The following is a 23821-nucleotide window of genomic DNA, read 5'->3' on the forward strand; positions in this document are numbered from 1 at the left end:
CCCCCCCTGCCGGCTGGGAAAGCTGCCTGTGGGGGCGCGTTTGCCCCACCGCGTGGGCTCTGCCTTATTGATGTTGCCCTGCGCACACACTTGGGCTTCATGGAGGACGGGGGCGCGTGGGTCGGACCCTCAGGAGGGAGACACAGCCACAGCCGGGATGGGCCTCAGCTTCAGGGCATGGCATCCAGCATGCGGGGCTTGGTTGGGGGTGGGGGGGTCAGTTACCGCCCCAGGTGCGGCCCACCCGCGGCCCACCACACTCCAGCTTCTGCCGGATCCCTAAGTGTGCCCGCGGCTTCCCAGGTGACGCCACGTGGGGACCAGCTGAGACCCAGAGACTCCGGCGTTTCTCTGGGTGTTGAACTCATGCAGCTGCGACCCGCGCTGGAGTTGCTGCCCGCCAGGCCCCAGGCAGCTCGGCTCGGCTCAGGCAGCTGCACTTGCATCCCAGCTAAGTGACACAAGTGACCCAAGTGACCCATTTCGGACCTGGAGGATTGGGCCCAGATCTCCTGACAGACACCCGTGGCTCCCTGCTACGCTACACTCACTCCCGGAGTCCCGCTCCCCGCGCCTACCCAGCCCCAACCTTCCCTCTGAGCAGGCCCTCATACCCAGGTCAGAGGACTCGCATCAGGACCAGCTGGGGGCGTGGCCTCCACTGTGGGGGGCGTGGCCTCCACTGTGGGGGGGCGTGGCCTCCCCGAAGTGGGCGTGGACTTCTGTGTGGCCGCTGACCGGAGTTCTATTTCCCACTCCCTGCACTCTGGACTCAAACCCCAACCTTTATCACCTGATTCTGTGGGGAAAAGTCCTGGCCGCCTCAAACACAATACGACAACAATCCCCCGGCCTACTCCAATTCCAACAGAAGACCAGTGTACCCAAGAAGCTGTACAAGCCAATATAAAAGAGCACCTCCTCCAACGCTTCACTAGATGGCTATCATAAGCCGCAGAATAACGTCTGAGAGGAAGGACAGATTCCAGAAGGGGAGAAGACTGACCACCATTGGCCGACCTTATTCAGAATCCTTTCCCGCAGTACGAGGGAACAGTGCTAGTGAACTTGAAGCCTTTACTTTTATAACAACCACAACAGCACGAGGAAACAGCGCAAATCCCCACTGCGAGGAGAGGACGAGGAACAGAGTCCCAAATCCTCAATAGGGGTTACCCACAAATACGATCTCTCTGATAAAGAATTTCGAGATGAAATGCTCAGGATGTCCAAGGAACTACTCAAAGAATCAATGGAGCTGACATCCAGAAAATTAAAGGAAGAAATGAAAGAAACAGTGGAACGGATAGTCGAGAAAATACAGGAAGAAATAAGAGCAGAAATAAGCCCACAATGGAACGTGTGATCTCCCCCTCTGTGCGACCCACCCTGTACCCGGGGACCTTCTGGGAACCTCTCAGGGTTCGGCACCAACTCTGGAGGGGAGACTTGTCCTGCCAGCCAGCCAGAGCAGGTCCCCAGGGTCCGCGGTCCATCACTCCACCAGGACGTTGATGGGAATGACTTCAGGGGCGTGCCTGGTTGGCCGTGTCCAGACCCCCATGTCCAGAGACGAGGGAGACGTGTGGGGCTGTGTGAAGCGACAGAGTGGGAAGGCTGGGGTTCTCATGTGAGGCGTTAGGAAAGCTCACGCTTCTGACCTTAGGAAGAACATTTGTTTTTGATTCTTTTTTTGGCTTTTTGGATCACACCCAGTGATGCTCAGGGGTTACTCCTGGCTCTGCACTCAGAAATTACTCCTGGCGGTGCTCAGGGGATCCTGTGGGATGCCGGGGATCAAACCCGGGTTGGCTGCATGCAAGGCAAATGTCCTCCCCGCTGTCTTATTGCTCCATACCAGGAAGAATATTTGTGTTCTTTGGAACATGAGAAATGTGTGTGTGAGTGTTGTACGTTGTGCTTTGTGTGTGCCTGTGTTGTGTGTTTTGCTCTCCCCTATAATCATGCATCGCCCAGTTAAGGGGTGGGGGGCAACTATTCCAGATCCTGTCTCTTCATCTCTGAATTTCCCGCACCCAGATCATTGAGAAAGTCTGGTAAGTTCTACTGGAGAAACTCAGATATGTCCACGGCCACTGCACATTAAGGGAGGGCAGAGTGGGCTGGAGTGAGTACAGTGCATAAGACAGTCGTGTGCAGCTACCCCAGTTCAATCCCTGGCACCACGTATGATCCCCGAGCACTGCGAGAGTGATCCCTGGTTCCGGAGTAAGCTCCGAGCACTGCTGGGATGTGACCTCCTCACCCCAATAAAAAAAGAAGGAGATTAGGGGCCGATGAAAGTGCTTCAATGGAGGGCAGTTGGGATAGAGAAAGGACCAGTATGACAATGAGTGTTGGAAAGGATCACACTGGACAGGAACTGAGTGCTGAAAGGAGGGAAAGGGATACACGTGATGACCTTTCAGTATCTGTATTGCAAACCATAATGCCCAAAAGGAGAGAGGGAGAGAGGTGAGAGAGAGAGAGGGAGAGAGAGGGAGAGAAAGGAGGAGAGAGGGAGAAAGAAAGGGAGAGAGGGAGACAGAGAGAGGGAGAGAGAAAAGAAAAGTGCCTGCCATAGACAGGGTGGGATGTGGGAGGGAAACTGGGGATATTCGTGGTGGGAAATGTGCACTGGTGATGGGATGGGTGTTGGAACATTGTATCACTGAAACCCAATCATGCACAACTTTGCAACTGTGTTTCTCACAGTGATCTAATTAAAAAAAGAGAGAGAGAGAAAGGGGAGATCCCTGGTGAATACTGTGGGCTTCTTTCTTCTTCACCCCTCACAAATTCCCTGCCGCTTTCTCCAATGCACAGACACACTCAGAGCTGCTTCAGTTTCCTGAAAAGTGTCTCCCAGACCCTCTGCCACGTTTAGGATGAAATTGCATCATGCACCTTTCCTAAATCCAATCCCGCTCCTGTGAACAAACCACAGGGCTGACTGAATCTCAGGAGAAAGACACGGGAGCACTCTCAAAGCTGTCTCCATGGACCTCTGGGAGACCCTCTCTGCTCCCCCACTTTTTAATTTTATTATCTATTTATTTTGCTTTTTGGGTCACACCCGGCGATGCTCAGGAGTTACTCCTGGCGTGTGTACTCAGGAATTACTCCTGGTGGTGCTCGGGGGATCATATTGGATGCTGGGAATCAAACCCGGGTCAGCCGCGTGCAAGGCAAATGCCCTACCCGCTGTACTATTGCTCCAGCCCCAAGTTAAATTTTTTTCTTTTTGGGTCACACCCGGCGATGCACAGGGGTTACTCCTGGCTCTGTGCTCAGGAATTACCCCTGGCGGTGCTCAGGGGACCATATGGGATGCTGGGGATCGAACCCGTGCCCGCTGCATGCAAGGCAAACACCCTCCCCGCTGTGCTATTGCTCCAGCCCTCACTTTTTTTTTTTTTTATTTTTAATGAACAGAATCCACAAGCTTGGGCACAGCCACATGCCACGTTCTGGCCACTCAGGAGGAGCTCAGGCTCCTGACAAGTGAGCCACAGACACAAAAGACAGATTTCTCCCACCATCGCGTGCATTTTGCTAAATTGCTTCTCTGGGCAGCCGGCCGAGGCACGGGGCGATTCTGGACTCCGGGGGAAATGGCCCCGCAAGCACTTTTCATTCATTTCCTCCCATCCTTCAGGACCGTGAACTCCGCTGACCCCAGAACAGGCCGAGATGATGGCTGGCCAGGCCTGAGGATTCACAGGGGTTGGGGGTACTCCCCCCACCCCCGCCTGCTGCCATGGCTCTGCTCAAAGGCAGGAGAAATGACAGCGATTAGGGAGATCACTGGGAACCGAGTCGAGATACCACTGGCAACTCATCCTGATGTGACCTTGAATAAGTCACTTCTTCCAACAAGGAGGCAAGGAGCTGAGAAGGTGTGTGTCTGTGTGTGTGTCTCTGCGTGTGCATGTGCTATGTGCGTGTGCGAGTGTGTATATGTGTATGAGTGTGTGTCTATGTGTGTGCGCGCGCGTGTGTATGTGTGTGAATGTATGTATGTGTGTGCGAGTGTATGTAGATGTGTGTGTGTGTGTGTGTGTGTGTGTGTGTAGTAATCCCGGAGGCTCGTGTGTTCAGGAGGCAGCTCACGTGCAGAGTGCTGATACTCCAAACCTTTAGGTGAATTCCAGGAGCTCCCCTCAGCCTGTCCAACGGGGACGTTCGTCATCTGGGAGTTTCCAGGGAGTGGGAATGTCTGAAAAGATCTGGCTCTGGTGTGTGATGGGAAAGATACGTTTGCAGAAGGAATGGCTGGGGGCGGGCAGGGGGACGTGGGGGGGGGGAGATTCTAAAGATCCATGTGGTGATAACCTTTCAGTATCTATATTGCAATCACAAGCTTCAGCCCCTGTTTGCTGGGTCTTACGTTTTTTTTTTTTTTCACTTCCCAATGAGCTGTGGTCCTTGCGGCTGGTGGGTGGCCAGCATCCTGGCAATGGCTCTGGAGGGTGGACTTGGTGTGTGTGTGTGGGGGGGGGTGAGGTGGGATGTCCATCAGCCAATCAGAGCCGTGTCTGCCAGTCCATGGTGGCTCCCAATTCCCACATCTGCACCTCCCCGTAACGGCCGGGGCAGCCTCTGGCCAGGCCGTCGCATGGAGAGAAGACCAAGGCTCGGAGGAGACCCGAGTTTGTCCCAGCTGTCCCCGTGCCAGCGAGGCCCCTAGCCCGGGAGCCATGTCAACCCCAGGTGGAGTGCGGCGGGGAGGGCGGGAGTGGAGGTGGGTCTCGCTAGCACCACGAGACTTGGTTGGCATGAAGGACTTGCCATGGGTCATGGGTTCTGCCAACGGGCAAAGCACACGCCCATTGCTGCCAGGCGGGACCATCTGCAGATAAAAGCCCCAGCAGCCACAGCTGGGATGGGCCGAGACCTGCCCCATTTTCCCTCCGTGGGTGTTTGCACACGGCACTAAGCAGGCTGTGAAAACATTTCAGGGGTACAACACCCCCCACTCCTGCAAGATCCACGCTCGTGGTGGTGGGGGGAAGAGTCTGATGCTACGGACCATTTCCTGGCCACCCACCCCTGCCAAGGTGGGCAGCACTGCCAGGGCACAGGTAGCAAAGCTGTGCACAGGAGGGGCTGGAGCAGTAGCGCAGCGGGTAGGGCGTTTGCCTTGCACGCGGCCGACCCAGGTTCGATTCCCAGCATCCCATATGGTTCCCCTGAGCACCGCCAGGAGTGATTCCTGAATGCAGACGCAGGAGGAACCCCTGTGCATCGCTGGGTGTGACCCCCCAAAAAAGAGCTGTACACAGGGCCCCCCTGGTTAACGCTCACTCAGCGGCTCCCCTGTACTTGGCACCCACAAAATATCCCACACATTGTCACCATCCCCACCACCCCTGATCTGGGCCCCGCCTTCTCCTGGCACGTGCCACAGGCACTGGTCATTCTCTGCGCATCCTTGCCCAGAGACTTTTCTAGAATGGTAATTTCATGACACTCCAACCCTTGGCAGAGGGGCTGGGGTGTGTGAAAAGGATGGAGTCTTAGGCTCTTGCTCCCCCATTCCTTGTCCTGCCTGTTCTTCAATGCTGGGGATTTGAACCTAGGTCGGCTGCGTTCAATGCTGGGGATTTGAACCTGGGTTGGCCGCGTGCAATCACTCCAGCCCCAGGTTTTTTTTTTTCTTTTTGGGTCACACCCGGTGATGCTCAGGGGTTACTCCTGGCTCTGCACTCTGCACTCAGGAATTCCTCCTGGCGGTGCTCAGGGGACCATATGGGATGCTGGGAATTGAACCCGGGTCATCTGTGTGCAAGGCAAATGCCCTACACGCTGTGCTATGGCTCCAGCCCCAGGGTTTTACGTTATTAATAGCATTCTGTGCTCCAGCGTCTGGGTCGTTGGACCTGACATGATGATTCTGTTCCCTCCAGCTCTGTGCTGCTCCCCCCCCCCCCCCGCCTACTTTCAGAACTTAAAACCCCTCTCAGTTGAGCTCCGGGCTTGCAGGCTGACCCTGAATGATCTGCTTAGCCCGGCTGTGCCTTGGCTGCTTCTAGAAGCACCGGGAGGAGTAGAGGCAGGGAAGAAACCCGGGAAGCCGGATGGTCAGTGCTGCCTGGGGTTATCTGCCCCAACACTCTCTTCTCCCTGTGCTGACCCCAAAGGGGCACATTACTCAGGAAGTGCCACCTCTTCCATTGCATGGACCGCCCTGGACCCTGGGTCTCCAAGGCGGAGGAAACCAGGTCCACGAAGACCTTCGCTTCCCAGCTGTGCTCAGCTGTTTCACTGGTGTTCCCACTCACACGGATTCCTCTGCTTGGAAACGCATTCCTGACAACCCCCATTCTGGGCCACACCCTCCTCCACCTCTTCCTCCTCCTCCTCCTCCTGACACGCCCCACTCTGGGCCACACCCTCCTCCTCCTCCTCCTCCTCCTCCTGACACCCCCCACTCTGGGCCACACCCTCCTCCTGACACCCCCCACTCTGGGCCACACCCTCCTCCTCCTCCTCCTCCTCCTCCTCCTGACACCCCCCACTCTGGGCCACACCCTCCTCCTCCTCCTCCTGACACCCCCCACTCTGGGCCACACCCTCCTCCTCCTCCTCCTCCTCCTCCTCCTCCTGACACCCCCCACTCTGGGCCACACCCTCCTCTTCCTCCTCCTCCTCCTCCTCCTCCTCCTCTTCCTCCTCCTCCTCCTCTTCCTCCGGAGTCCAGAGACCATTACCGTCCATCTGGGAGGTGCCTTGAGCCAATCCCGCGGCCTGGTGCACGAATGGATCCCCCACCCCAACCCCGTCCATGTGAGTGGTCACTTACATTCTCGCTGTTGACGTCCGCCTCGCTGGGGCACCCAAAGAGCTCCCGCCGTAGAAGGTTCCCGTCGTACTCCAGGAAGGTCAGGTAGAGGTTGCGGAAAAACTCCACGTGCTTGTTCTTCACCCGCAGCTTCTTGGGGGAGTTCCAGTGAATGACCTGGAAGGGAGGTAGGGGGGAGGCGGTCAGCAGGGCGAGCCCAGGGCTGGGCGGGGAGATTACTGATGGGGTCGTGGCATTGATCTGTGGGTATAACAGGCCAGCGTGGACCTGGGCTTCTCTCATTTCATTTAATTTTGGGACTGTGGAGGCCATACCCAGCGGTGCTGGGGAGGGGGTCCTTCCCAGCTCACTGCTCAGGGTTCACTCTTGAGGGTGCTCAGGGCACCACGAGGTGTCGAAGACTGAACCAGGGTCTCCTGCACGCAAAGCATGTGCTCAGCCTCGGAGCTCTCTCTCTCTCTGGAGTACTGTTTATTTCTTTTTCTTTTCTTCTTTTTTTTTGCTTTTTGGGTCACACCCAGTGATGCTCAGGGGTTACTCCTGGCTCTGCGCTCAGGAATTATCTCTGGTGGTGCTCAGGGGACCAAATGGGGTGCTGGGAATTGAACCCGGGTTGGCCACGTGCAAGGCAAAACGCCCTACCTGCTGTGCTATTGCTCCAGCCCCAAGTATTGTTAATTTCTTAAGGGTTTATTGAATTTATCTCGAATTGTCCCTCACCCTCCCCTATCCCCACTGCTGCTATCTTTTTTTTGTGGGACTGGGTGTTTGGGTCACACCCAGCAATGCTCAGCCATTACTCCTGGCTCTGCACTCAGGAATTCCTCCTGGCGGTGCTCAGGGGACCAAATGGGATGCTGGGAATCGAACCCGGGTCAGACGTCTGCAAGGCAAATGCCCCACCTGCTGTACTATCACTCCAGCCCATTGTTGTCTTTTTTTTCCCCTTGCAATAACTGTAGGCCTGGGGATCAAACTCAAGATCTCATGCCTGCAAGGCAGGTTTTATCCCACTGAGCATCGCCAGGCTTTTTCCTATGTATTCTCTAATTCTCACAATGGCCCAAACTAGGAAAACCATCTTTTTTTTTTTTTTTGCTTTTTGGGTCACATCTGGCGATGCTCAGGGGTTACTCCTGGCTCATGCACTCAGGAATTGCTCCTGGTGGTGCTCGGGGGACCATATGGGATGCTGGGAATCGAACCTGTATGGGTCATCTTGGCTGTGTGCAAGGCAAACGCCCTACCCGCTGTGCTATCGCTCCAGCCTGGAAAACCATCTTAAAGATGGGAAAAGATGGGCCAGAGTACAGGGGGTCAAGGCTGTTGCCTGGTATGGAGCTGACTTGGGTTTTAATCTCTGGCGCCGCATATAGTCTCCTGAGCACCATCAAGAGGGATTCTCTGAGCACAGAGCCAGGAGTATGTCTTTAGGACTGATGGGTGTGCCCTCCTTTGCCCCGCCCCCAAAGGGGAAAGAAACAAAGAAATAAGAAAAAGAAGATAGGAAAAAAGAAAGGAGAAAGAAGGAAAGAAAGAGAAAGAAGAAAGAAGCAAAGAAAGAGAAGACAGGAAGGAAGGAAGGAAGGAAGGAAGGAAGGAAGGAAGGAAGGAAGGAAGAAAGAGGCCCTTGCTATCAATGCCTGAGTACTGTGCTTACACTTTGCTTCGAACATAGCACACACCTGAGCCCACAGCCCTCCGTCTTTCCCACAGAGAACAGGAGAAGCCAGGTTTGAGAGCGAAGAGAGGACAGGTCTTCTCTCTAGTCAGTCCCCTCCCTCCTCCCCCTACTCCACCTCTTGACTGGGCGGCATCAGGAACAGGACTGGTGACGTCCATTTACAGGTAAAGGAGAGGCCTAGACACCTGGGGCGGGACCCGGACCCATCACCTTTTTTCTGTCCAATTAACTCTCCCCTTCAATCTACTGAGTTTTTTTTTTTCTTTTTGGGTCATACCCAGAGATGCACAGGGATCACTCCTGGCTCTGCACTCAGGAATTACTCCTGGCTCTGCTTGGGAGAACATAGGGGATGCTGGGAATCGAACCCAGGTCGGCCGCATGCAAGGCAAACGCCCTACCCACTGTGCTATTGCTCCAGCCCCAATCTACCAAGTTTTGTATGCAGATCTTTTCTAAAATTTGCAAGAACCCACCGGCGCAGGAAAATCTGCGTTTGCTCCAACAGTATGAACAACCAAGAACCCTCTACCCAACCAGACTATCATTCTGATTTGAAGACTCCAACAGAGATTCATAGAGATGCCCCAGATCAGGAACTCAACAGCTTTAAAACCAACTCTTTCAGGAGAATGGAAAGGGCTTCTTTAAGAAAAGACCACCCCTCCCCCCACACACACCCCCCAATACACATAACTTCTACAGAATGATGGCAAGAAACTTCTACCTGTCAATGCTGACAGAGACGAGCCAACGGAGGTGTGTGTGTGTGTGTGTGTGTGTGTGTGTGTGTGTGTGTGTGTGTCCCCAGAACTCTGCCTCTCCTTGGCTGGGTCAGCCTGTGAGGCCCTGACCTGCTCTCCAGAACGGACAGGAAGATTCTTCTCCCCCAGCCTCTCTCAGGATCCATGGTTACCTGGATGCCACAGCCCTTAAGCAAATCACACACATACACACAAACTCACACACACACACACACACACACAAGCCCTGCTAGACCATCTCCCTCCCTCCTGCGGACCCAGCCAACAGCAGGTGGGACCCTGTTTGGCGTGGAAACGTCTCCAGCGTCTGTGGCCAACAGCCACTCATTCAAGAGCAGAGCCAGCATGGGGCTCTGCGGACCCAGTTTGAATCTTTACAGCAGGCCTCAGTTTCCTCATAGGTGGGGTGTGGGGTCTGGACTGCTAACTTCACCAAGAGGGGCTGTATGCAGACCCCATAGGACTCTGCATATTGTGGGGACTTCTTGTAGGGGTCCACCCTGCCGAAGATGGAACAGTCAGCCCCCTACACCAGCAGCCCCTGCCCACCTTACCCCCATGTTTCCCTGGTGAGCCTTGCCTGGGTGCCCCCATGTTTGCCCGGTGCTCCTTGCTGCATGCTTGTTCGGTACGCCTGGGTGTCTGCCCACTGAGCCTTGCTGTGGCACAAAGTCAGGGCATAGGACTGATTTGTGGAATATAAAATAACATCAAATGATACTGACACCCAAGGACAGTAGAGACAAGGGCCTGGAAGATTGCTCCATGGTTGGAAGCCTGCCTCATGAGCTGGGGGAGAAGGCAGCTGGGATAGAGAAGGGATCACCAAGTCAATGATGGTTGGAGGGATCGCTCGGGATGGGAGATGTGTGCAGAAAGTAGATAAAGGACCAAATGTGGTAGTGTCTCAGTATCTTTATTGCAAACCATAATGCCCCAAAGTAGAAAGAGAGGAATGGGGGAAATTGTATGTCATAGAAGGGGAGGGTTAGGATGGGGTGGGATACTGGGGACATTGGTGGTGGAGAATGCACACTGGTGGAGGGATGGGTGTTCAATCATTGTATGACTGCAACTCTAACATGAAAGTTTTGTAACTGTACCTCACGGTGATTCAATAAAAAAGAAAGAAAGAAAGAAAGAAAGAAAGAAAGAAAGAAAGAAAGGAAGGAAGGGAGAGAGAGAAAGAAAGAAAGAAAGAAAGAAAGAAAGGAAGAAAGAAAGGAAGGAAGGAAAGGAGAGAGAAAGAAAGAAGGAAAGAAAGAAAAAGAAAAAAGAAAAGAAAGAAGGAAAGAAAAAGAAGAAAAGAAAGGAAGGAAGGAAAGGAGAGAGAAAGAAAGAAGGAAAGAAAGAAAAAGAAAAAAGAAAAGAAAGAAGGAAAGAAAAAGAAGAAAAGAAAGGAAGGAAGGAAATAAAGGAGAGAGAAAGAAAGAAGGAAAGAAAGAAAGAAGAAAAGAAATAGAAAGAAAGAAGGAAAGAAATAAAAAGAAAGAAGGAAAGAAAGAAACAGAAGGAAAGAAAGAAAGAAGGAAAGAAAGAGAAAGAAAGAAGAAAAGAAAGACAAAGAGAGAAAGAGAGAAAGAGAAAGAAAAAGGAAGGAAGGGAGAGAAAGAAAGAAGGAAAGAAAAAAAGAAAGAAGAAAATCAAGAAGGAAAGAAAAAGAAGAAAAGAAAGGAAGGAAGGAAAGGAGAGAGAAAGAAAGAAGGAAAGAAAGAAAGAAAAAGAAAGAAGGAAAGAAAGAAGGAAAGAAACAGAAGGAAAGAGAGAAAGAAGGAAAGAGAAAGAAAGAAGAAAAGAAAGAAAAAAGACAAAGAGAGAAAGAGAGAGAAAGAGAAAGAAAGAAAGGAAGGGAGAGAAAGAAAGAAGGAAAGAAAAAAAGAAAGAAGAAAAGAAAGAAGGAAAGAAAAAGAAGAAAAGAAAGGAAGGAAGGAAAGAAAGGAGAGAGAAAGAAAGAAGGAAAGAAAGAAAGAAAAAGAAAGAAGGAAAGAAAAAAAGGAAAGAAGGAAAGAAATAAAAACAAAGGAAAGAAATAAAAAGAAGAAAAGAAAGAAGGAAAGAAACAGAAGGAAAGAGAGAAAGGAAAGAAAGAAGGAAAGAAAGAGAAAGAAAAAGAAAGACAAAGAGAAAGAGAGAGAAAGAAAGAAAGAAAGAGAAAGAAAGAAAGAAAGAAAGAAAGAAAGAAAGAAGAAAGAAAGAAAGAAAGAGAAAGAAAGAAAGAAAAAGTCGGGGCGCAGGAGTTTGGCACTTTGAGCTGACACCTGCATGGGGGGCAGGGTAGGGGTGGGGTGGGGCGGGAGGATGTGTGTGCGGGGCTCCGGGCTCTGTCTCCTCTCCGTGCCTGCAGAAGGGGAAGTAGCTCCCCGGGAAGTAGAAGACCCCACCTGGCTGGCCAGCCGCCACCAGCGGCCATGCACACATTGCACTAGTCACGCGTGGGCTGGCATCCCCCTCTCCCGGGGGTGGCGGGGGGGGGGGGGCTGTGCGTCTCTGCGGCAGGGAGTCTGGTCCTTGCCAAGTGCTGAGCCAGCAGCAGTTTTGACTGATGAGCCTGACTCAGGAAAGCCGCGCTGCCTCCACAGGGAGGAAACTTTGCAGAGAAGGTTCCCAGACAGACACAGCTTTGAACTTCCGGTGCACCCACCTGGCAGGCATGTGGGGACACGGCTTCTCTGCAACTCTTCCAATCAAGCTCACAGAGCCCCGTGATCTGCTGCTGGAAGTGGCAGGAAGCTAGTCGGGTCCCCAGAACCCCGCTGGGCTCTCTCACTGCTATCCTGGACTCCGAGGAGCAGTTTGGAGATGACCCGGACACCTGGGGCGGGATCCGGACCCATCACCTTTATCAGTCCAATAAACTCTCCCCTTCAATCTACCAAGTTTTGTATGCAGATCTTTTCTACAGTTTGCAAGATCATCGGTGCAGGAAAATCTGCATTCACGCCAACAGTAATGAACAACCTCACCAAGAATCCTCTACCCAGCCAGACTATCATTCCGATTTGAAGGCTCCGTACAGAGATTCACGGAGAAGCCCCAGATCAGGAACTTGAGGGAAGAGGTTTGCGGAGAAGGGGCTTGTCCAGGACCACCTGGGGCTGGTCCCAGCCGCCTCTATCCCCCTCTGCACCTCCTCTGCTGAGGGACCAGAGAGACTCGGATATGGACTATGGCAAATAGCTTTCAATAAAAAGTGGCCAGGAGGAGGGTTGGTGTGATAGGTAGCAGGTAGGATGCCTACTTTGCTTGCTTTACATGTGGCTGACCTGGGTTTGATCCCTGGCATCCTCAGAGAATCTCCTGAGCCCTGCCAGAGGTCATCCCTGAAGTCCAAGCTAGGAGTGACCCCGAGCACTGTGGGATGTCCCCCCCCCCCGCCCCCCGCCAAACCCAAAATAACAGCAACAAAGATCAACAAGGTTGAAATGAAGGAAAAAGGAAGATGGTGGGGTCGATGCAGAGGGAAGGAGCTTTGGGAAAACCCTCACAGCCTGGTTCTCCTCTGATCCACACACCCACCTGAGTCAAGTCCCTCCCTTCCTATAGGGAGCTTCTGAACCACAGATGAATGAAGCTTCCATAAAGTCACAAGGCAAAAGCCTTGCAGAAAAAAATATATTATGGTATGATTTGTGCCTTTAATTTTAACTTTTTTTTTTTTTTGCCTTTTGGATCACAACCGGCGATGCTCAGGGGTTACTCCTGGCTCTGCACTCAGGAATTACTCCTGGCAGTACTTGGGAGAGAGACCCTATGGGATGCTGGGGATCGAACCCAGGTCAGCCTCATGCAAGGCAAACAGTCCTCCCCACTTGTACTTTTATTTTTTTGGGGGGTCACACCCGGCAATGCACAGGGGTTCCTTCTGGCTTTGCACTCAGGAATTACTCCTGGGGGTGCTCAGGGGACCCTATGGTATGCTGGGAATCGAACCCGGGCCAGCCGTGTGCTAGGCAAACACCCTACCTGCTGTGCTATCGCTCCAGCCCTTAGTTTTAACTTTTAAAACATTTCAGGGCCACACCTGGAGATGCTCAGGGGTTCCTCCTGGCTCTGCACTTAGGAATCACTCCTGGTGGTGCCGGGAATCAAACCTGGGTTGGCCACATTAAAGGCAAGGGCCCGACCTGTTATGCCGTTGCTTTGGCCCTAGAGTTTGAAAACTCTACTTGAACTTTGTGGGCCTCCCAAGTGACTGGTAGCTTTTGGCTAGCCTGATTGTCTGTTCGATGGAAGGGCCTGAGAAACTAGTACAGCTCAGTCAGGTGGGTTGGTAGGGGAGGGAGCCCACCCTCTCTGGTAGTGTTGGGGGCTTTTAGGGTTGCATCTCAATGCTTAGCCTGGAATAGAACCAGGAATAGAGCCCGGGTTGAAGCCATGCCTGGCAGGCACCATAACCACCGCACTATTCCCCCCCCCCCCCCCAGTCCTCCCTCTTTTACCTATAATCACTTATTTTATAGAGTGGGCTGGAGTGATAGCACAGTGGTAGGGCGTTTGCCTTGCACGCAGCCAACATGGCCGACCCGAGTTCGATTCCTCCACCCCTCTTGGAGAGCCCGGCAAGCTGCCGAGAGTATTTCGCCCCTGGCAAGCTACCTGTGACATATTCGATATGCCAAACACAGTAACAACAAGTCTCATGATGGAGATGTTACTGGGCCCGCTCGAGCAAATCAATGAACAACGGGAGGACCGTGTTACCGCGATACCGTGATCCTCAGTTGTATCAGGGTACCATTCAGTGCCTAGGACCCAGGCAATATTAGGGGTCCAGAGATCAAACTGAGGGGCCTCACACATGCAGGGCACAGGCTCTCCTTCTTTGAGATAACACACAAGACCCCGGATACGTGCTTTGAAAGCGATGTTTGGATGTAAAAGCCATGAATGTTAGCACTATTGCAACCATATCACCTAAATTTTCATGCACGGTTTTATTGGGCTGGAGCGATAGCACAGCGGTAGGGCGTTCGCCTTACAAGCGGCCAACATGGCCGACCCGAGTTCGATTCCTCCGCCCCTCTCGGAGAGCCCGGCAAGCTACCGAGAGTATCTCACCTGCACGGCAGAGCCTGGCAAGCTCCCCGTGACGTATTCGATTTGCCAAACACAGTAACAACAAAGTCTCCAGTGGAGATGTTACTGGGCCCGCTCGAGCAAATCGACGATCAACGGGAGGGCCTTTACCTTTACCTTTATTGGAGAGTACATAGAAATGAAAAAAAAAAGTACAACAGCTGTGTTTTTTTTCTAGGCAAAGTTTGGGATGGAAAGAATTCAATATCAAGGTAAATGTTGACTGAGTACACTAGGAAATTGTTTGGCTTGCATTTGGGCCATACCCAGCTGTGCTCTGAGCTGACTCCTGGCTCTGCACCCAGGGATCACTACTGGCATTGCTCAAAGGACCCTACGTGGTGCCAGGAATTGAACTGGAGTCAGTCACCATCCGTGCCAGCATCTCCCCCTCTGTACTGTCTGGCCCTGGAATCTTTTTGTTTGATTTTGGCTTTTTGGGTCACACCCGGCGATGCTCAGGGGTTACTCCTGGCTCTGCGCTCAGGAATCACTCCTGGTCGTGCTCAGGGGACCCTACGGGATGCTGAGAATCAAACCCGGGTTGGCCACGTGCAAGGCAAATGCCCTCCCTGCTGTGCTATCGCTCCTGCCCCCGTAAAATCTTAGTTATTAAATGTGTAAAAGTACAAACAAAAGTACTGCTAAGACCGTCCTCCAAAAAAATCTAAACGAAAAAATGTTTAAAGTATTTTATTGAAATCTGGGCAACATGGTTACAATACTGTGGATGTTTATGGTTTTCCTGGACAAAGAACAAGAGAGATGTTCAGGAGTTTGTGAGCAAATGTCTCATTGGTGATTCACTCACAATCTACCTTTTTTTCTTTCCTCTCCTCTTTGGTATTTTACAATTTGTAAAGGCTGCAGCGATAGCACAGCGGGTAGGGTGTTTACCTTGCACATGGCCGACCTGGGTTCAATTCCTCCATCCCTCTCAGAGAGTCCAGCAAGCTACTGAGAGTATCCCGCCCACACGGCAGAGCCTGGCAAGCTCTCCGTGGTATATTTGATATGCCAAAAACAGTAACAACAAGACTCACAATGGAGATGTTACTGGTACTCACTCGAGCAAATCGATGAACAACGAGAGGACAGTGTTTCAGTGCAGTGCTACAATTTATAAAAGACCAGCGTCTCTTTTCAGAATCCCCCTAAGGGGCCCAGCTTCCACTTGCAACCTCCGGTCACCCCCAACTTGGTGGATGAGAGAATTCAAGGCCCAGAATGGAACAGTGACTGCCCCCCGAGTCATAAAATAGTGAGCACTGAACCCCAACTTCTGCCACCAGCCCCCACAACTTTCACTAACCCCTGTGCCAAAACCCCTCAATTTAGGGTGAGGGTTGGGTCATCCCGATCAGAGCTCATCTGGCCGCTAAGGAAAATCACTTCCTGTTCCTCCGTGGGGGGGGGGGGGGGGGAATTCTCCCATCGTTGCTAGCTGGGTGCAGAAGATGGTACTGCCAAGCATTCCCAGAGGAGTTGGAGCAACACGGGAGAAAGTGCCTGAAAGTGAGCCCACCGAGGTGCTCGTAAGTCCATGGGCTCTGGGGGTGCAGACCTACGCCTCGTGAAGCGCTCAGCACAGAGATAGTCACAATGATTAGCAGCTCAGAGAGTGGGGAGGGGGGGTGGTCCTTGCTTGCTGCCAAGCATGGCTTGGCATCACTCGACATGGTTTTGGGGGGAGGGATCTTTGTTTAACACTCTTTGTTTTGGGGCCACACCTGGTTGTGCTCAGGGCTGACTCTGTGCCCAGGGATCACTTCTGGTGGGCTCAGGGGACCCCACGGGAAGCCAGGGACTGAACCTGGGTGGGCTGAGTGTGAGGGAAGCACCCTCCCCACTGTCCTCCAGACTCTGTTCAGCACTTATGTACAGTCCATTCCGTCTTACAGGTGAGCAAAGCTCATAAAAGTCCCAGGAGTGACACAGTGGGAAAGAGGGAGAGGGAGGATTTACCCCGAGGTGATGAAAAAATGTGGCCTCAGGTGGGGGTGGGGGGGAGAGAGTGACACACAGACAGACAGACAGACAGACAGATAGACAGAGACAGAGAGACAGAGACAGAGGCAGACAGAGACAGACAGACAGAGTCAGGCAGAGAGAGATAGAGAGAGGGAGAAGAAGATGGAGAGAGAGAGGGAGAGAGAGAGGAAGAGAGATGGACAGAGAGGGAGAGAGAGAGACAGAGAGAGAGGAAGAGAGATAGAGGAAGAGACAGAGAGATGGACAGAGAGGAAAGGAAAGAAAGACAGGGAGGGACAGAGAGAGAGGGAGAGAGGGAGGGAGAGAGATGGGGTACAGAGAGAGAGAGAAGAGAGTGGAGAGAGAGGGGGAGAGAGAGGAAGAGAGATGGACAGAGAGGGAGAGACAGAGAGAGAGAGGGAGGGAGATAGAGAGGAAGAGACAGACAGAGAGGGAGAGAGATGGAGAGAGAGCAAAGGAAAGACAGAGAGGGACAGAGAGAGAGGGAGAGAGGGAGGGAGAGAGAGGGGGGACAGAGAGAGGAGAGAGAGAGAGAGAGAGAGAGGTGTGAAGGTGCTAACCTCATCTGTGGCTGTGGGTGCATCCCCTGGTTCCCGTCTGCCAAGGCACAGGGTCCCCTGAGCACTACCAGGTTTGACCCCTGCGCACAGAAACAGGCGTGGCTCCTGAGTGCCACAGGGTGTGGCCCCCAAACAAAATGACAGGAAACATCTTTCTGCCTCGGGTCTCCCCTTGCTTACAGCCCTGAAGCGCCTCTGTTTGAGAGAACCCTGCATGGGATTTGCAGAAGGCAGGGTCAGGAATGAAACCACAGGGACCCCTCCCTTCCCTGCTGGCCTCAGGCTGCAGGGGGTGGTGGGCTTCCCCGACACAGGAGTGGAACCCAGGCTTGGCGGGAAGGAGGGACCAAGGAGGGTGCAGGTTGCAGTGTGGAGTGTTTGGAGAGGCTGAGTGTCTGGCAGACTTGCAGCAGCCAGCATTTGAGTTGCTTGAGCCCAGAGATATGGAAAGAAATGGATTCCTATCCGGGGGACCTAAGAATCACCTAGAAGACAGTGGACGGCAAGATGATTTAAAAAAAAATTCCCCCTTTTTGGGTCACACCAAAAAGGTGCGCTGTACCACACGTGTTAGGGTAAAAGGAAGCTCAGATAGAGAAGAGAGCACCAAATAAAGGGTGTTGTGAGGATCATCCCAGGGTGGGAGAAGCATGCTGAAAGTAGACTATAGACCAAACACGATTGCCACTCAATGCCTCTTTTGTAAAACACAGTACCAAAAAGAAGAGAGAGAGAACAAGGGGGAATGCCCTGCCACAGAGGCAGGATGGGATGGAGGGGATGGGGGGTGGAAGGGATGCTGGGACCCGTGATGGTAGAGGATGGGCACTGGTGGAGGGATGGGTACTTGATCATCGTATAACTGAAACCCAAGCACAAAAATTTATAAGTCTATAACTGTACCTCATGGTGTTTCACTAATAAAAATATTAAAAAAAAGTAATCCCACCCCCCCCCCCCCCAAAGGTGGGCTGGAGCGATAGTACAGTGATAGGGCATTTGCCTTGCATGCGGCTGACCCGGGTTCGATTCCTCTGTTCGTCTCAGAGAGCCCAGCAAGCTACTCAGAGTATCCTGCCCACATGGCAGAGCCTGGCAAGCTCCCCATGGCGTATTCGATATGCCAAAAACAGTAACAACAAGTCTCACAATGGAGATGTTACTGGGCCTGCTTGAGCAAATCGATGAACAATGGGAGGACAGTGCTGCAGGGCTACAGTGCTTGGGTCACAACAAGTGATGCTCAGGGATTACTTCCGGCTCTGCACTCAGGAATCACTCCTGGCAGTGCTTGAGGGACCATATGGGATGCTGGAGATCAAATCTGGGCCAGCCACAAGGTAAATGCCCTCCCCGCTTTCCTGTCGCTGTGCCCAGAGGCAGGATGATCAGAGGACAAATGAGAAACTCACTTAGAGTGCAAGAGAGACGATGTCCAAGGCTCAGACAAGACCCCGCATAAGGCCTTGGATAAAACCCAAACACTGAAATGTAAAAGTCGTAAGAAATCAGAGCAGGTGTAAAATGCTTGATGACTAAGAACAGGGCCCTTCTTACCTATTTCATGTAAACTCCACTATATATAAACACAGAATTGCTTTAAAAGTATTACTATTTGACAGGTGGGGTGTGATTATTATGAGAGTCAAGAAGCACCGTAGCACTGTCCTCCCGTTGTTCATCAATTTGCTCGAGCGGGCACCAGTAACGTCTCCATTGTGAGACTTATTGTTGCTGTTTTGGCACATTGAATATGCCATGGGGAGCTTGCCAGGTTCTGCCGTGCGGGCAGGATACTCTTGGTAGCTTGCAGGGCTCTCTGAGAGAGATGGAGGAATCGAACCCGGGTCGGTCCCGTGCAAGACAAACGCCCTACCCGCTGTGCTATCGCTCCAGCCCAAGAGAGTCAAATATAAAATAAAATTTAATGTAATATACTTTAAATTTCAGAGTTGAAAACACATATATATGAGAATATGCATTTTATTATATTGTATTACATGGCTTTTATTTTCTTATTTACAGAGGTCAAAGTCATACAGTAATCACTAATTGGCCCTTACTGACTTATTTCCTAATCACTTTATTTACCAGGCCTTTTAAGGTTTTGTTGGAATAAGCAACATAAAGCAAATTTGTTATTTGCCAAAGGAGGCAAGTTGGGGTTGGGAGGGGAACTGGGGATAAAGTTGGAGGGAAGGTCACTCTGGCGGTTGTTGGAATGCTAAATGCTAGAAACAACTGTATAAAGAACGACTTTATAAATCACAGTTTTTTTTTTTAAATCTGCACTGTACTCTAGCACTGCACTGTCCTCCCGTTGTTCATCGATTTGCTCGAGCGGGCCCAGTAACGTCTCCCTCGTGAGACTTGTTGTTACTGTGTTTGGCATATTGAATACATCATGGGGAGCTTGCCAGGCTTTGCTGTGCGTGCGAGATACACTCGGTAGCTTGCTGGGCTCTCTGAGAGGGACGGAGGAATCGAACCCGGCTTGGCCAGGCCTGCTGTGCGCAAGGCAAATGCTCTACTGCTGTGCTATTAAAAAAAAAAAAACAACCAGAGCCACTGGTACCCAAGTGACTGGGATTAGGGATGTCCAGAAGACTGGCCCTTATCTCAGAGTCCCCACTCACATTCTACAACGCACAGGGTGACGGAGTGTCAACTGCACCAGAAAGTCAAGCCCAGGGCAGACTTGCTCTTGCTAGCTCTTTGGACTTGCTGCACGCAACAAAATCCCACGAATTGGTCAGATAAGATGAAATCATGCAGTTTGCTGCCATACAGATGAACCCGGAGGGTGTCATGGTGAATGAAATAATCCAGAGGGACAAGGACAAACACCCCGTGATCTCACTCCTGGGTGGGATATAGAGGAACAAAGCCAGAGAAGAGACAGGCTGGAACAATGGTAAGGCCTTGCTTGGCCTTGGAGAACAGGATTTGGATTGGCAACTAGTAGGAGAAGGATTACGGGGATGAAGACGTGGGTTAGAGGTGGCATGGGGGTATGGGGGAGAGTCCTGGACACTTTGTTGGTGGTGCAGTGACTTTTTCTTTTGCTTTTCGGGTCACACCCAGCGACGCTCAGGGGTTACTCCTGGTTCATGCACTCAGGAATCACTCCTGGCGGTGCTCGGGGGGACCATATGGGATGCTGGGTATTGAACCTGGGTCGGCCGTGTGCAAGGCAAACGCCCTACCAGCTGTGCTATCGCTCCAGCCCGGTGCAGTGACTTTTGTCCATCAATATGGTAAACTTTATGGGCCCGGAGAGATGGTAGAGTGGGTTGGGCACTTGCCTTCCATGTGGTCATTCCTGCTTTGACCCCTGGCACCATATACAGTCCCGAGCCCTGTCAGGAGTGATCCCCAAGCACAGACCCGTGATTATGACCCAAGCACCACTGGGTGTGGCCCAGACATCAAAACCAAAAAAAAAAAATATATGAACTCTAAGACTATGATACTCATGTTATGTAAACTATAATAATAAAAAAGTAAAATAAAATTCTAGCTGAAAAATTTTGACTGGTGAAAAAAATCTGCTGCTATTTCTCAAACCTGCTCTTCGTCACTCAGCGTCTTGCATTAGTTTGTTTCTCTCTAGAACATTTTTACTTTTTCTTTACCGCATGAAACCTAGTTTTCCTCTGTGGTCTAGCTCCAGTGGACTTTGGTGGATCTTTTCCTAACCCGTGGCAGAAGGTTGCTTCTCAGTATGCCTCTTTTTCTCTCCACCTGGTTCTTCATTTTTTAACAGAATACTGATTTAATCACATTTTACCAAGATCTAAGCCAAGTGGTGACGATTCTATATGCTGATGCCCTGACTCCTGAGCACTCCAGATTGTCCCCGATGAAAGACAGGGAAGTTTTTATTTTCTCTCCCAGCAATAACATTCAGATATGGTGTCATCTCCCTCTCACTGTGCCTCCCTTAATGCTGCAAGCCACAGTGTAATGGCCGGAGCTGTGGCAGTCATTCTGTGTCTAGGAGGGAGATGGAGATGGTTGACATACCAATGTGAGAAATGCTTGGCCCATAATTCTTAGCTAAGGGAGGTAAGCCCCTTACATATATCTAAATATAATACTTAGGGCTGGAGCGATAGCACAGCGGGTAGGGCGTTTGCCTTACAAGCGGCCAACATGGCCGACCCGAGTTCGATTCCTCCGCCCCTCTCGGAGAGCCCGGCAAGCTACCGAGAGTATTGGATATGCCAGACACAGTAACAACAAAGTCTCCAATGGAGACGTTACTGGGCCCGCTCGAGCAAATTTAATTATATAATATAATAATTTAAATAATATAATTATATATAATTCAAAATATATTTTAAAAATTAAATTTATTTAATTTATTTGGGGGAAGATCTTTATTTAAATTATTTTAATTAAAAACACCATAATTTGCAAAAATTGTTCATTATACAGTAGTTTCAGCATTTCGTGTTCCAACACCACCAGTGTGACCTTCCCTCCACCAATATTCGATCCACTTTCCTTCCCAATCCCAAACTGACCCCTTTGACACTTAATACATTTACTTTATATTGCTTATATTGCAACAAAACTTTAAGAAATAGTAAATAGAATGATCAGAGAATAAATCAGTAAGAGCCAATTTATGATTAACTGTATAATTCTGACCAACGTAAATAAGAACATGAAAACCACTGAATGCAATATAATAAAATACCTATTCTCATTTACATGCACAACTTTTCAACTCTGGAATCTAAAGCATATTACGTGATGTTTTATTTTACACTTGGATCTCCTGACGGTAAGAATCAAGTCTCACCTGTCATTAATAACCCTTTGAAAGCAAGTCTGTGTTGATATATTGTGGAGTTTACATGAAACAGGTAAGTCCTACCTGGGTTAATTTCTTCTCTCCACTATATAAAACACTGTGGTTGACAAAGTTGATCCTGGTGATTCGTCGCAGGTGTTCAATATCCACCCCCCCACCCAATCTCACCATCATTACACCTTCCTTCCACCTTGATGTTTTTAAACTTTAAGCCACTGCAAATTGGGTTTTCTGATCCTCACGGTACGCATCCCTCATCGAACACCTGAGGCAGTAGATGGGTCGGTGCTGAGCCTCCCGCACTTAACTCTATTAGAGAAGTCATCACTTGCTCTTGTAATTATTTATTTACATGCCTGCACCTGGCAGCACTGGAATGCGAATTTCGGGGCTGGCAGCAAACGTGACTTATTATTCTTCCTCTGTGCTACGGTGCCTGGCAGCTAGTTAGTATTCGATAGCTGTCCTGGGGTTCAAGAATGGAAATCATCATGATGGCATCCTCAATAACCCTCGCATTCTGTCTGTCGACGGCCCATCGGTTACAAAATGGACTATTAGTGCGGGATTTAGGGAGGGAAAACACGGTCCCCCCTTCCTTTGTCAAAGGGCCAAAGAGCTTGTCGTTGGCGCTGGTGGGAGTATAAGCTCCCTCCGTTCTCTCCTTGTTTGGAATGTCAGAAGGACAGTTGTGTCAGCAGTCCCTTTTCCTGGACATCTCGGGGGTCTTGTGGTGAAAAGCAGTAATGAGGGGGGGAGGGACCGGAGTGCCAGTGGGAGTCCTGGTGGTGCTCCCTGTCCCCTATCCTCATGCTGACCATCCCCACTTGGCAAAGGAATGTGCCAGTGGCCATCCTGCCTGTGGCGGTCAAGACCACGATGGATGGAGGGAGGGACCATGACTTCCATATGTCATGAAACGACACATCCATTAATGAGTCTCTGTCTTGGCAGAGCAGTCTCCGACCTCCTCCAAGGCTGATTCTATGTGGGGAAAGAGCAGGCAGATGCTTAAATATAGGGGCTGGGTAAGCCTCCTGCTGGAGCCTTGCACCCCTTGAGGCCACCGGTTTGGTCACCAGCTCCCACCTCACCCCCATGCCAGCCGGGAGGATCCCAAGGGCACAGCTCTTTGGGATGCTTGGTGCACCAGGACTGAAGTCCCCAGGATCATCCCATGACAAAGTGTGTGGCCCCCAGAGAGCACTTCAACCGGAGCAAAATTTAAGCTTGGCAACCCAGTCATGCCAGCAGGTGCAGTGGGAATATAAGGGAAGAGAAATGGGTGGAAATAATACATAAATATAAGAGAGAGGGAGAGAGAGGGAGAGAGAGAGGAGAGAGAGGGAGAGAGAAGAGAGAAAGGGAGAGAAGAGGAGAGAAGAGAGAAAGGGAGAGAAGAGAGAGGGGGAGAGAGAAGAGAGAAAGATGGAGAGAGAGGGAGAGAAGAAGAGGAAGAGAGAGGGAAGAGAGAAGAGAGAAGAGAGAGAGAGAAAAAAGAGAGGGAGAGAGGAGAGAGAGAGAGAGAGAGAAAGAGAGAGAGAGGTGCCTGCCATAGAGGCAGGCTGGGGTGGGGGGGGGAACTGGGAACATTGGTGCTGAAAAATTACACTGGTGAAAGGATGAGTGTTGGAACGGTGTATGACTGAAACACAATCATGAACAATTTTGTAATGTTCTCTCTCATGGTGATTTAATAAAAAAAATACAGAAAAAACAAACACCCCCACACCCATCGTATTTCACTGAATACTCGCTACCACTGAATAATCGCTGCATTGCACTTTGACCCGTTGGGCCCGGTTTGAGGCTGGCCTCATGCAAGGCAATGTTATCTCCTGGACTATCTTTCCAGCCCTGCACTCAATTTTAAAACAGTATCAGTACATTTTTTTTTCCCATATAAGATACCCCATAGCACAGCGGGTAGGGCGCTTGCCTTACAAGCGGCCAACATGGCCGACCCGAGTTCGATTCCTCCGCCCCTCTCGGGGAGCCCGGCAAGCTACCGAGAGTATTCGATATGCCAGACACAGTAACAACAAAGTCTCCAATGGAGACGTTACTGGGCCCGCTCGAGCAAATCGACGATCAACGGGAGGGCCTTTACCTTTACCT

General features: G+C 51.1%; 1 protein-coding gene across 1 annotated transcript in view; it reads right to left on the minus strand.

Annotated features, from left to right (window-relative positions):
- Positions 1-23821, minus strand: part of LARGE1 (LARGE xylosyl- and glucuronyltransferase 1) — a 383597-nt gene that overhangs the window by 16278 nt on the left and 343498 nt on the right. Inside the window, exon 9 of the mRNA XM_056134685.1 lies at positions 6806-6961. Within this exon, the coding sequence (XP_055990660.1) occupies positions 6806-6961 (156 nt within the window). The remainder of the gene's footprint in view (positions 1-6805; positions 6962-23821) is intronic.

Source organism: Sorex fumeus, unplaced genomic scaffold (assembly GCF_029834395.1).
Source record: "Sorex fumeus unplaced genomic scaffold, SorFum_2.1 ptg000101l, whole genome shotgun sequence".
Classification (NCBI taxonomy): Eukaryota; Metazoa; Chordata; class Mammalia; order Eulipotyphla; family Soricidae; genus Sorex; species Sorex fumeus.